The sequence below is a fragment of the Schistosoma mansoni genome, assembly GCF_000237925.1.
Source record: "Schistosoma mansoni, WGS project CABG00000000 data, supercontig 0126, strain Puerto Rico, whole genome shotgun sequence".
In the NCBI taxonomy this organism is placed as follows: Eukaryota; Metazoa; Platyhelminthes; class Trematoda; order Strigeidida; family Schistosomatidae; genus Schistosoma; species Schistosoma mansoni.
In genome coordinates, this window is record NW_017386035.1 from 845,575 (window position 1) to 860,732 (window position 15,158).

General features: G+C 39.6%; 1 protein-coding gene across 1 annotated transcript; it reads right to left on the reverse strand.

The window, feature by feature from the left end:
• Window positions 1-13,971: 13,971 nt before the first annotated feature.
• On the reverse strand, window positions 13,972-14,268 carry Smp_178890 (hypothetical protein; the record flags this gene model as incomplete). Its single annotated transcript, XM_018790219.1, has 1 exon — window positions 13,972-14,268. The coding sequence occupies one exon, from the start codon at window positions 14,266-14,268 to the stop codon at window positions 13,972-13,974; it is 297 nt and encodes a 98-aa protein (XP_018646406.1).
• Between the last annotated feature and the right edge of the window lie 890 nt (window positions 14,269-15,158).

A 15,158-nucleotide genomic window follows, 5' to 3' on the forward strand; every position in this document is an offset into this window, starting at 1 on the left:
TTCGGACTCACATGTGCTTGCCTCACATCAATCTGCATGTCGACAGATCGAGTTCTGCCCGACGTGTCCCGACCGCGCTTTTTGAGGCACTTTTTCGCAGCACTGACCATTGAGATGGCCTCGGTTAACAGGCTACTTGCACCCAGACAGCACTGTTGACATAGCCATACGAAACCATTCCTACTGAACCGTTTAAAAGCCGCAGGCGTTAGATTTGTGCAGACTTCGTGGTACCAGCTTTGGATTTCCCATCTGTTCGCATATTCGTTCCTAAGCGTTATTTATGATGTTGTCGGGAACCATGAAAGCAAACGAGCCCCGTTTTTTTAATTCTCTTTAGTAATATCGACAACTCCCTTCCATCAACGAGTCAAATCAACTTTGGGTGTACATTTGCTGATATCAGCTTGATACTCAGGCACCTGACACCTGTGTCCGAGTCAGGGGTGATGTCATTCTCTTGCAGAAGGTTTGTTGCTGAAAATATAGTATTATAACATGATTTAGACTCTGTGTGCGGTGCATGAAATCAAGTCGAACAATGAAAAGCCAGAAATCTACTAACCTTATGTCGTGTATATCTGTAGTTTTGACCATGATCATATGAGGAAATTAAAACTTATGGACGTTTCCGTGAAGCAGTTTACGTCTACTCGACATACAACACTAGCAGAGGAAAGTAAATTAAACTGTTCTACCTATTGAATTTCGTTAGTTATAAAGCGTTCGAGTTGATCGCTACAGATATCAGTAGACATGGAACCTCGGTTATATTTATCTGGCAGAAGGAGAATAGGAAGTAAGATATGGTATGGATTATAAATGAATCAAAACCAATCATGACAAACATTAACCATACTGAAACATTTAAATTCAATAGTGAAAGATACTTCAGAAAGTACTTGTGCAGAACTAGATGGAGCGGAAACACAATTGAGCCGCAGCTGTCGACAGTAACATTGTATCTTTGGGTAGCAATAAAAATAACCGCATAAAAATTCGCATTGGTAGATTGAACGCTCAGACGCTTCTGATTGGCCCGTTCATAAATTATGGTCTTGCCTTATATTCAAGGTTATTCAGTTAACAATTCATTGGGAAGTAGCTAATCAGGTCACAAAGATTAGCACAAGTTTGGTAAATGCTTGTTCAGTGGAGAGTCACACTCATCCAATTCATGTGTATTTCGTAATTCTAAATGCTCTAAATGTGGTATGATTGGACACATACAGTCAATTTGTAATACTACTGCCAATTTCTCTGCAACTAAAACTAAACGTTGTGATTCTGGTCCTATTAAAATGAGCACTTCTAATAATCACTTATCCTTATCCACGACTCTGGAAAACAGTATAGAGTCACATAGTAGTCCAGAATTAAATGAAACTCGGAATCATTGTGAGACAGTAGTTTCTAATAAACAAACTTCTTATCAGTTTTCTCATGTTATTGTACCAGACATGGTTTGTCCCAACGATTCACATATTCTTGATGAGAGTTGTATATATATATATATGAACAATTTGATATAAATAGTAACATTAGACGTAGGGGATAAACATGTGATATAAGATTTTTCTAAGTTTGCTAGTTCAGTAATTGTTTAGGTAGTACATTTATTACATGTATTACAGCAATCCAATGAATCAGCAGGAAACTCTTAATTTTATTCTTAAGTGGATAGCCTGCTGGTTTATGAACGGTGTTATTTAGGTTTACTTCCTGTGTCAGAACGAATTATTGATAATTATCTGCAACTAGAGAAAGTAAAATGAGACAGAGAGCATGTAACAACAAAACAATGATTACCAAAATGTGTCGTTCAGGTTAACCACTGTTCATGTTAGATATTATTCAAATAAGTTAAGGCTGCTAGGAACAGTGTTAACGTAAAGTGACAGCAGGTAAGTGGTTTTACTTAGGGGATTCACTAAAAAGAATGGCTAAACATTTAAAGTTCTATAATCTCACTTGTGGAGTGAGTTCTTACAAACCTGAGGAAAATATGTTAAGTGAATCAAATCATGATCGAAAATCTGATGAAGTTTTGATAGATGGTTGTTCTAATGATCCATTATCCTCCAATGACATTTACAATAGATTTGAAGAGAATGTTTCAAAAGGAACAAACTCTGATGTCATTCGTCCTCATAATGCATTTGTTTCTTGTGGAAAACTTGTTCACTGAGAAGCACGAGTACTAAATGAGTTCGATTTTGATTACAATTCATATCAAATGTTTATCGTTATCATGAAGTCACGTTCAATGAATACTCTGGTCAATGTGAGAAATTTATTTTAAATGAAGCCACATTATTCCTAACTTGGGAATGTGATGATCGAACATATTTCGTGGGGGAGTGTTGGAGAATATATGGTTCAAACTCTAGATATCAGTGGTTTCAGTACATAGCCGAAATGTTGATCATATACAATTCCAAGACCCATGTGATTCCGTTCGAATTTTAGTTGGTAACTCTAATACTAATGAGTATATTCTAGATCATACAGAATCTACAGCTACTACACAATCGGACAGACACATGATGAACCTAAGGAGAAGAGGTACGATTGATTTTCATCTAAGCTGTGGCGGTTGTTGTGTTTGTATCAAATAATGTTTCCTTTTTACTCGATGACTGCTAGATTTACGATTCTAAATACGATACGTTTGTTCTTGCTCATATAGTTCTTCTTGGTCAAATTGCGTCAGTCCTAGGATTTCTAGTTTGTACTATAATTCAAATACCTCAAATTATCTCAATTACCCAAGACAGTTTCATGGGGAATGCTAGTGGGCAACCTATGCTCCCCAATGAGGAGCGACAGGAGTAGGTAGGTAAATGAAAAAGAAAACGATGTTATTTCAAGGACAAAACTTACAGTCGTCTAGGCAACATGGGTGATGTCAGTGAAATGCAACTGAGTTCTAGCCAAATTATTATTCACAAATAGCTTATCGGTACATAAGCGTTGTGAAGAAATCATTTTGTGAACACAGAACAGGAATAAACGATTATGTATCACCAAACGAATAATAAAATAGAAGGAAAGATTTGTTTAAAAATAAACAAACAAATAAGAAACTAAATCACTGTTGCAGTAAGGTTTGATGGTAGAATAAGCGTTTTTGCAGTAATAGTTAGGAGTGATGCTATGAGTCTCAATTAATCCCAAAGGACAATCAAATATCAATTTGTATGAGTCACATATAGGTGGTGAAGATTAAACGAATCTGGAAAATTTAATTTATTTGAGTGTAACACAAGTTACTGTCTTAATTACAAACTTCTGATACTTAAGAATAATATGTATTTAGAAGGAAAAGAGTGAACGAGAAAAGAAATGAACAACTAGTGAAAGGGTTCAGCCATGATAATGAGAGTGTAATGAATATCAACCTCTGAGGTAAAACATCCGGAAGCCGAATGGTTGAATGTCGAACAGTTCACCGACCTTCATTAGGGTCACGGACAGCCAACGAGCATCAATTATTTGCAAGGCATGGACTGACTAATGAAGTAGTGTTCATGCTCTGTTCCTTGTGCGTACCTTCATTAATATATTTGCGTAATAACGTCGTTTGTGTTGTACGGTCGTCCAAATAGCCATAGCACCTGGAAAATAATACATGCTAGCTACTAAACTCGAGGCGTGACTTCGACATTGGCGGGTCGGTCTGACTGGAGTAGGCTCCCAATCATCCGACACAGATCATGTAATTTAATGACATACATATGGTTTACAGCACGACTACCGGAAATAAACTTAACTTCAAACTGTTCTCCATCATTTATTGATGGCCTAGTTGAAAAAACGACCACAACTATCATTGATCTATATGTACCTTAGGATATCATCCCAGCATGTAACGCACGTGTCCGGTGTAACGCAGTCCAACAAAGGAAACAAAACTTACGCTTATAGCGAGATTCATAACATAATCTAATTTCATAAGAAAAATTAGATCATAATATAACAAATTAATTGACTATAAACGTAAACATGAACGTTATTACAGTCCACGATGCACTTAGTTGATGTGACGACACTCAGTATATTTCCACTGTCCCTGCCCGCGTATCCTCTTTTGATCCGATTCCCCTCATGAACCTTTCTCTCTGATTTGTCGTGATTGTTTTAAGTTCATTAATCTTCCGTACTCTAGAAGGTCACAGTAAGCGACTGGAGACAAAGACATATTTTTTTACTTTGAATACAAAGTTCCTTGCCGTTCATCTTCTTCCTGTTCTAGTCGACAGGGATTCTGTGTGTTGTGTGCAATTGATCCTAACCGATTATACTAAAGCGGCTCGGTCGTTTTTGTTCCATGAGCCGTAAGCATCGTAGATCTATACTGAACTTTAATAACAAGATACAATAACGAGGAACGGAGGAGTTTTTAGACGAGCCTACTCACCTCATTGTATTTTGTCTTCGCATTGACTTTATCAGTCAGAAACGGATACTCCAGAAGTAATACTAGTGATAATAGTATTTAATCCGTCTGAGCAAACTTAGATGAAAATTATCAGCATCATTGAGGAAACTTTGCTTAATAATGTTGACAGTGAAAAAAGCTTAAGTTTTTCCATGTATGATTCTGACCAGTTCTAGTGATTTAACCATATCGAGTAAAGTCCCAAAATTTTGTGAGGATGATGTTTCAAATGAATCAAATCCTGACCATATTTATTTAAAGCGTGGTCAGAACTCTGATGCCATTTCATCAGATATGGTTTATTCTCATAATGATTTACCTAGTTTCTAGCGGAATCCTAATTAAATGTGAGAAACAAATTGAAGATGAGTAGAGATCGGATTACATTTCTGATAGTGTAGCATCAGATGTCATTTGCTCTCATAATAGATATATTTAGGGTGAAATCCCCGATGAATGGTAAATATGTTCTAAATTAGTCAAATTATGGTCTTATTTCTGATATTGTATAAGATGTTGGATGTTCTCACAACCTATGCATGTCGAGTAGAATACTCAGCCAGTGGCATGATGAAACAGAAGACATAGAGAGCTTGTCCGAAACAGTAAGAGAGCCAGTTCTCCAGATGTAAAATTTGCACAGGCAGGAATTTTTGTCTAATTCAGAATTATCCTGATGAGTATGAAGTAAATGCATATATCCTATTTGAATGTCATGTAGCCGAATCAAACCTCTATGAATCATGTGTTAATTACACATATCGACTCCAAGAGTGCACGTTCATGTTATGGCTAAAGCGATGGCTTCGTACTTTTCTCTCGTGAAATGTGAAACGAGTAGTGCATCGCACTTTTTGTGAAACTCATGACTGACTCTCTACACTTGACACGCCCGTAGCATGATGGAATCGTATTTTGTCGTAGGAAACTTTGAATTTTTCACATAAGCCAGCGTAAACAACAGAAAACGAAATACCCCCTTCCTCATGGATTGTGGTTGTGTAGATAATAATTCTTGCCCCATTTTGACTGGTTGCCAGTTCCGTGTGTAAGCATCACATGTGGGTCCTTACTAGAGTAACGCCCATCTTAAAACCTACTTCGATCAACAAACAATTTACTTCATACACTAACCTTAATGCGGGTAGTGTGCAAGTTACTGCATTTTTGTGGTTTGCAGCTGAGTAGCCGCGAACTATTATACGAGACAAAGAGGTTCAAGTATCTGTAGGAATACACGTTTTAGAAAGTCCTGAAACTTTTAAAAGTTCCTGGATTGATGCTGATTGCCTCCTAGTACTATACACCAATATCACTATTTTTATTGGAAGACCCACCAATCCCTACGTATGTATTCATTTAGTAAATTGCCAGCATCTAACTTTTCGAAATCGGAACTCGTGTCATTTAGTATATTGTCGACTACACGGGACACAACACAGACTGTGTCTAACTCGTAAGTTGCATCAACGTTTATTTTTGTTCCTGCAGTGTTCAATTTTCAGTGACAGACGCCTCAGAAGTAATGTTTTGTACAAACGCTGTGTCTCTGGAGTCTAGAAGTCTTCACAACCCAGTTAACTGCCACAAGAAAGAGGAATCGCCAGAGTAAGCAATTTTGCTTGACACCGGTCTTCAATTGAAATGCGTCTGTCAACTGTTCTCCATGCACCACTTTGCGGTGTAGTCCGTCGTATGAATTGCGGATGATGTTGACGATTTCCTCAGCTACTCACTCAATAGTGTCGAAGAAGGTTCCATAATGTTCTCCTATCCACAGTGTCGAACGCTTTCTCATAATCAAGGAATTTGATGTATAGTGATGAGTCCCATTCAATTGATCGTTCAATGATGATCCGTAGTGTCGCAATTTGATCTGAGCACGATCATTACTTACGGAACCCATCCTGTTGATCTGGAAGTTGGGCGTCAATTGAATCTTTTGTCCGGTTCAGCAACATTCTGTTGAAAACTTTTCCTAGTACCGATTCTTCTAAACTTTTCACATTTGCTCGCACCTCCTTTCTTTGATATCTTGACGAGGTATCCTTCTTTCCAGTTTGTTTTGTAACCTTAACCAGTAACACCATTTATAACCAAAAGGTTCCAATCCGGTGAAATCAGAAGAGAAGAGGCCCGAAGATATATTTGATTGGCTATCAATTAATTGGGAAGTGATTAATTTAAGCTGACTGGCAGTTGCAGAAGTGAAGCACGGTGTACCCACTCGTGATCTGGCGCGGATGTGTCACCGAGCGCCTTCGTTTAGGTGGCTTCAGTAAAACTAATGTGGTTAGCATAAAATGTCGGAGACTTACAGAGTTATTGTTTTTGAGTGGTTATTTACAGCTACATATGCATTACACCATATACTAAGTTAAATTTCTCTTGCTGTTCTGATCACTTAGCGAATAAAACTTAACATGGATTTCCTCTCGACAGCTTTTTGTACCCTGACCAACTATCCATTTCAAACTGCTGTCATTGCTTAAGATATTATTCATAGAAAATCTTTCATCTAGTCCTGGCAAGTAAGTTGCCACATTGAAACTTGCACTTGGTAGTGTTGCGTTTCCACTGGCCAGTCAGGTTTAATTTCATTGGTGACTGATCATAACTGAGATGTGATCGGTTCATGACTTAAAAGAAATCCGGTGAATCCTTATTGCTAAACTTATTTTCCAGGCTTTGCTGACATATGTTGTGAATATAGTCGTTGTATCCAACTACACGTTTGGTCTCTGAGTAATTATTTGTGCTCTGTACAACTGTTTTGAAATAAATTACGATTCAACACGCATAGCATCTTAGAATACCCAAGAACTCTAATATTTTCTTGCAGTCATAACAAACTTTTATCAGGCTGACTGACATTCTCACTTACCTGAAGAAATATATCTAAACATGCTACAGGTGCAGGTACTTCTCAATATAGAAATGCCTGGCGATTAGTTACTACCAATGCAAAATACATATGTCGACTAGCTCTTTTCTACTTTCTAGGCCCTTTGAGTGGGAGTAGTCCGTTCTACAATCCACTGACACCTCCGTTTTTCAAGACTAAAATCAGCTTGTGACTTAGGGCAATATTGAGACAACCCGCACAAGATGCACATATACCAGAGAGACTGATCAGTTGCAGTCCTAAAAATCAATCGAAAGAACCAAACAAACAATACAAAATAAATTGTAATCAATAAGGTTCACATGATTTTCTCTTGTATTATCGGGTATAATCTCGTGTGCATACCAACAGTGAAGTTAGATGAGGATATATATCATGGAGCATTATTAGTATTCTTTACTTGGAAAAACGATGAAGCTGAATACAATTGGATTACAGCATTCCACTGAATTATCAGGTGTTGTCATTTTCGAACAAGGTCCCTCAGATTGCCCAATTTTATTTTGAATAAATGCGGAGGAAGAGTCCTGGCCATATCGTCTTGGACGTTAAATGCTTTGTGCAAAGATCACAAATTGTAGCTTCTTTGGGCATACGGTCCTGAGTGAAGTGTTCTGAAATCCAAGAAACAAAGAATTAGTTGATCTAGAAATTCTCAAGTAATTTAAATAGTTATCTTTCTAAACTCTAGTTGTAAATGCACAGTTTAGCTAAATTTGATCAAATCAATCAAAGATCTAGGTAGTGCGATGGTAAGATGGTAGTCTTGTTGAGAGTTCAATCGAACAATCTTGCATTCACGGAAAATCGACCGTCTTTAGAGATACATGGATTACGCACTGGATTGAGTAAGTGCCCTTAGTTTCTCAGAGAAACACCAAATTTCTCTTACAATTGGCAAATGAAGACAGGTAAAACATCTTACCCCGTACAGTTTACTACAAATCGCTAAACACTTCCTGTGGCTCTTTGGGGTTGTCTAGACATGTAGAATAATGGTCTAGTTCGATATTGATACATTTATCTTCACCATTATAATAATGGAACTAATCTCACAATTGTAGATTTGTTGTGATGCCACTACCTAATCTATAAGATCTAACATCTAAGTCACATCATAGTCTACACTAATTCGTTCTGTTGTGAAGACCAGCAATATGACGTCTTGCACTCTGAAGAACACATTTGTGCTGGGAAGATAGTAAAATATTTGATACAAAAAGCAGGAGGTTACATGGAGTGACCATGCCTGCATTGTACAATCATGCTATCTCGAATGACTGTTCCCGCGTTCACCATTGTTGGTCTTCTCTAAACGCTAAATGTTGAGTGTGAGTTTTCTGAGTTGTTTTATGTACATCTTAGAGGGTCGTGTTGTTAGAATCAATGCCAATACAGGTTAAACCCTAACTTATGGTCATTATAATTATTCTGTGTTTATATACAGGAAAAGCCGATATTATAGAAATATGGATATTAGTAACTCCGCCTGTAGCTCTTCTAGAGTTACTGCCGGTCCCAAGCCCGGGTAAAGGAGGAGGGTTGGGCATGGGGTTAGCGACCCCATCCCGTAGAAGAAATAACTCGCTAAAAAAACGCTAACTAGAAAAAAGAATTCAAACCATTTAAACTCTGCCCTGGGAGTTGAAGGAATAATTATGACGTCTCATGATGAAAGCCGAAATTCTTCGGAAGTCACGAGACCGATGCACCTTCTAACAACCAGGGCAACACTTTTTATAAGTACATGGAACGTCCGGACAATGTGGGAGACAGGAAAGACCAGCCAAATAGCAATGGAAATGAGAAGATACAACTTGGCAGTACTTGGAATCAGCGAAACCCATTGGACACAAACTGGACAACAAAGGCTAGGTACAGGAGAGATGCTGCTGTACTCCGGTCACGAAGGGGAAAATGCTCCACACACTCAGGGAGTTGCTCTAATGCTGTTCAAAGAAGCACGAAATGCACTTGTGGGATGGGAATCTCATGGACCCAGGATAATCAAAGCATCATTCAGAACAAAGAAGAAAGGGATCACAATGAACGTTATCCAATGTTATGCACCCACCAATGATAGCAACGACGATGATAAAGATCAGTTCTATGAAAAGCTGCAATCAATTATAGAGAAGTGCTCACGAAAGGACCTCACCATCCTGATGGGAGATCTAAATGCTAAAGTTGGAGTGGACAACACAGGATATGAAGATGTAATTGGACGACATGGACTAGGAGAGAGAAATGAAAATGGGGAGAGACTTGCAAACCTATGTGCATTCAACAAATTGGTTATAGGCGGCACAATATTCCCACACAAGCGCATACACAAAGCTACATGGATCTCACCGGACCACACCACAGAGAACCAGATAGATCACATCTGTATCAACAAAAAATTCCGAAGATCAATGGAAGATGTGAGAACCAGGAGAGGAGCTGACATAGCTTCAGATCACCACCTGGTTGTGGCCAAGATGAGACTGAAGCTAAAGAAACACTGGACAACTGGACAAACAGCGCTACAGAGGTTCAATACAGCCTTCCTTCGAGATACTGACAAGCTCCATGAATTCAAGATAACTCTCAACAACAGGTTCCAGGCTCTACAGGATCTACTGAAAGAACAAGAAACTACTTTGGAGGACAACTGGAAAGGGATAAAAGAAGCACTAACTTCAACGTGTCAGGAGGTTCTTGGTCCTAAGAAGCATCATCATAAGGAATGGATCTCTATGGGAACCCTGGACAAAATTCAATAAAGGAAGAATAAGAAACTAGCAATTAACAACAGCCGAACACGAGCAGAGAAAGTCAAAGCACAAGCAGACTACGCAGAAGCAAACAGGGAAGTGAAGAAGAGCATTAAAGCCGACAAGCAGAAATACATGGGAGAACTAGCAACGGCGGCGGAAAAAGCTGCAAGAGAAGGGAATATGAAACAACTATATGATACAACGAAGAAATTGGCAAGGAGATATAGCAAACCAGAGAGACCAGTCAAGGACAGAGAAGGAAAGACAATCACTGAGATTCAAGAACAGAGGAAAAGATGGGCAGAATACTTTGAGGAACTGCTGAATAGACCAGCCCCATTGAATCCACCGAACATCGAAGCAGCCCACACTGACCTTCCAATAGATGTCACTCCACCAACGATCGAAGAAGTCAAGATGGCCATCAGACAAATCAAAAGTGGGAAGGCGGCAGGACCTGACAATATACCAGCAGAAGCACTGAAGTCAGACATTGAAATAACCGCAAACATGCTTCACCTTGTATTCAAGAAGATTTGGGAAGAGGAACAAGTGCCAACGGACTGGAAAGAAGGATATCTCATCAAGATACCAAAGAAAGGAGATCTGAGCAAATGTGAGAACTACAGAGGCATCAGTTTGTTATCAGTACCAGGAAAAGTTTTGAACAGAGTGTTGCTGAATCGGATGAAAGACGCAGTAGACGCCGAACTTAGGGATCATCAGGCTGGATTCCGTAAGGATCGGTCGTGCACAGACCAAATTGCGACACTACGGATCATCGTGGAACAATCAGTTGAGTGGAACTCATCACTATACGTCAACTTCATTGACTGTGAGAAGGCGTTTGACAGCGTGGACAGGAGAACATTATGGAAACTTCTTCGACACTATGGAGTTCCTGAGAAGATTGTCAACATTATCCAAAACTCATACGATGGACTACAGTGCAAAGTCGTGCATGGAGGACAGCTGACAGATGCATTTCCGGTAAAGACCGGAGTCAGACAAGGCTGTCTACTCTCCCCATTCCTCTTCCTTCTAGTGGTTGACTGGATTATGAAGAATTCGACATCTGAAGGGAAATACGGAATACAATAGACTTCTCAGAATCAATTAGAGGATTTGGACTTCGCAGATGACCTAGCCCTCCTCTCTCATACACACGAACAAATGCAGATGAAGACCGCAAATGTAGCAGCAGCCTCTGCATCGATAGGCCTCCACATTCACAAAGGAAAAAGCAAGATTCTCAAATGCAACACGGAGAACACCAACCCAATCACACTTGATGGCGAAACTCTGGAAGAGGTGGAAACATTCAAGTACCTGGGGAGCATCGTTGATAAACAAGGAGGATCGGATGCAGATGTAAAGGCGAGGATTGGCAAAGCAAGGGAAGCATTTCTACAATTGAAGAACATATGGAACTCAAAACAACTCTCAATCAATTTCAAGGTCAAAATCTTTAATACGAACGTGAAGACAGTCCTACTGTATGGAGCTGAAACGTGGAGAACTACTACGGCCATCATCAGGAAGGTACAAGTATTTATAAACAGTTGTCTACGCAAAATACTCAACATTCACTGGCCGGATACCATCAGCAACAGCGTTTTATGGGAGAGGACAAACCAGCTTCCAGCTGAAGAGGAAATTAGGAAAAGACGTTGGAAGTGGATCGGAAATACATTAAGGAAATCACCAATGTGCATCACGACTCAATCCCTAACTTGGAATCCGGAAGGGAGACGGAGAAGAGGAAGGCCAAAGAACACACTACGCCGGGAAATAGAAGCCGATATGAAAAGGATGAATGTTAACTGGAAAGAACTGGAAAGGAAGGCTCAGGACAGAGTTGGATGGAGAATGCTGGTGAGCGGCCTATGCTCCTCGACGAGGGGTAACAGGCGTAAGTAAGTAAGTAATGGATATTAGTATTATTTTTGTTTTCAATTCGAAAGCCAGCTAATATTCATTTCGCTTTGCTGTTCGTGTGAGTTGATTTCCAATTGCATTTGCATTAGAAGGAAAACTGAGTTGACAAAAGTATAACTTTGGAGAAGAATTCCTTCAAGTGTTCCAGTTAGTTTGTTGAGTTTAATACAGTTTATTCAGTTACGGGAAGGCTTTTTCGCTTGACCGTGATAGGATTCAATAAAACCACTAATATGTATTAATTTTTATCAAATACCTTTTAATGTCTGGGAATACTGATAACTGCATGAATTCCGTATAAATAGTTGATGGTAGTTTGCTCTTTTTGAATAATTTAACAGTTTCGGTCTATTCGGAGACAACGTATCTTTAAAGTCGTCAGGATAATGGCTAATGCACTCTTGTCGTTTGTCATCACAACTGGAGGCAGATGATACTTAACTACTCACGTTCTCTTTTTGCCCTGGGTATCCAAACTACCTTGCGAGGCATAGTAGTTGTTTCCTCAGTCTATCCTTCAAAACTCTTATTTCTAATACTGGCCTTTCAACTCTGCTTAGGTGGGCCTAGGATTAATTTTATCATGTTGACTGACTAAACTTACATTATGTAGTATTTGTATGAACTAATGATTCCTTTGCACTTGATGACTGCCTGATTTTGAATTCCTAACATAATACATCCCTTCGTGCTCATATAGTTCTTCTTGGTTAAGTTGAGTTATTCCTGGAATTCCTAGTTCTTACAATAATTCGAATACTTCTAATCATCACATTGGCGTCGAGATGGAGCCTGTGATGGAACGGTTGGACATACATTCAGATTTTGATGATTTTGGGGACTACATAAAAAGGTTCGAAATCTGGGCTATGACCAAGGAACATGTTGAGGATATTGATATTGTGGCTCACTTCCTTACATTCATCGAAAAAGAAGCGTACAGCTTAATAAAGACTTTGACATTTCCAGACAAGCCGATTTCACTCCCTTATTCAATTCTCAAGCAAGTACTACTGGACCATGTAAAGTGTTCAAATTTAAAATGCGGTAAAGGAGAAAAATTCAATGAAAAACGACTCATCAGGACATCAGGAATCCCATTACTGTACTATATTGTCCCAGTCTAATAAGAAATCATGGTTGCTCAGATAACAATTCATTGAGAAGTTGCTAATCAGGTCACGAAGATTAGCTTAAGTTTGGTAAATGCTTGTTCAGTGGAGAGTCACACTAATCCAATTCATGTGTATTTCGCATTTCTAAATGCTTTAAATGTGGTATTGTGGTGTGGGCTACTTATATCGACATAAGTAGTATATATGGTGAGTAAGAAATAGAATATCTGACAGCAAAAGATTGAGAAGATCGAGAAGAGAATAACAGAAATAGAAAGCATTTGGTGTGAAAACCCGGGAACAATAAAACCTGAGACAATTAATGAATATTTTGCAAACAGAGTATCAGAGTATGATTATTCTATTTTAACAAGCAACCTTGTAATTTCTTCTATGTATATAATCGGTTGTCCTCACCTGTGTTTTCCCTCACTGCATTTGGTGTCACTACCTCCACTAAGGATCTAGATCCCACGGTGGGAGTGAAAGAGTCGAAAGCGAAGACGGTGGTGCTTGAGACGCTGCTGAGGAGCAGGGCGAAAGCTGTGTGTGACAGCTTGGACGTTACTGGCGGGAGGACGGCATGGGAGGCAGTCACAGAGCGGTTGATCGTGGAGTTCGACAGCCCAGTGGACAGAGAAGAGGCACTGCAGAGGTTCCGATTGGTGAAGTTGCCAATCGATGGTGACCTACTCGTGCTGGCCGTGTAACTTACTGGGTCGATGCGCCGCGTGCTGCCGAATCCGGATGAGAGAGTGCCTGTTGCCGTTTCCCAGAAGCTGAGACTGGTAAACGCCGCGCAACCTATGGATATCAGTGAGCTTGCAAAGGTGACGCGACAGTTGGTGACACGAACAGTAGCTCTGGTCGCGTGCGGAAGTCAGGTGATAAATAGCATCGATAAGATTGAGGAGCTGCAGCACTAGATCGCGGCGTTACGAGTGAGTTACCGACTTCGTGAGGTTTTCTTCCCGTCATTAGCTTTCTTATGTTGTAATCGAACTGTATATTATATCCACTGAGAAAATTTGATGTGAACTCAGTGTATATGGATTCTGTATCCAAAATAAGACCATCGACATCAAAAATAACTTGAGTGACCTTAGTCATGTCACATCCAGGGTCAAGGGATTAGCAAGTGTACCACGTCTAACATACTACATCGTAAAAAGAATCATAAGTGTTATGCTTCTGGAGGGACAGGATACTTGAAGATAAACTGTCCAACAAGACGAAAACGGAGATATTATAGACGTTTGAATGCATGTTCTTTTTACCTTAAAAATCTGGGCGTTGTTTCACTGGTAGATAGAGGGGCAGTCTATACAAGAGTGAACATAAATGAACGAAACTTAGTGTGCCTGATCGAATTGGGAGAAAGAGTTACCACTAATTTTTCTGGCGCATCGTGCCTCCATACAAGGAACAACCAGGAAATCACCTTTCCTACTTATGTATGGTAGACAGCCACGACTTCCAATGTATAATAAGACCTGGCCACAACAACAGCAGTGGACAACAACAAGATTAAGAAAAGAGAGGGGGGAGGTAATAAAGAACGTGGAAAGGAAACAAATATCAGACACAAAGAAGGCGGAACAACAGAGAAGAACGTGGCAGCCCTTTACAGTGGGGTCCTGGTAAAGTGTAGAGAACGGAAAGGTAACATAGAAGGGGGAACAGAGTCAGGAAAGTTGAAACTGAAATGTAAAGAACCGTACATTATCACGAAGAGACGTGTCTCGGTTTACACGATCCGGAGAGAATACAAGCGGAAGCGTGTAAATGCCAGTCAACTGCAGAGATGGTTTCAAGAGCACCACGAGTACGAGTCACGAGCGGCACCAAAGAAGACAGTGGTACGGCGATCGGAAAGATTGCGAGAACAACTTATTAAAAGGGGGGACGAGTGTGGTCTTATTAAAATGAGTCTTTCTAATGATCACTTATCTTTATTCACGACTTCGGAAAACAGTATAGAGTCACATAGTAGTCCAGAA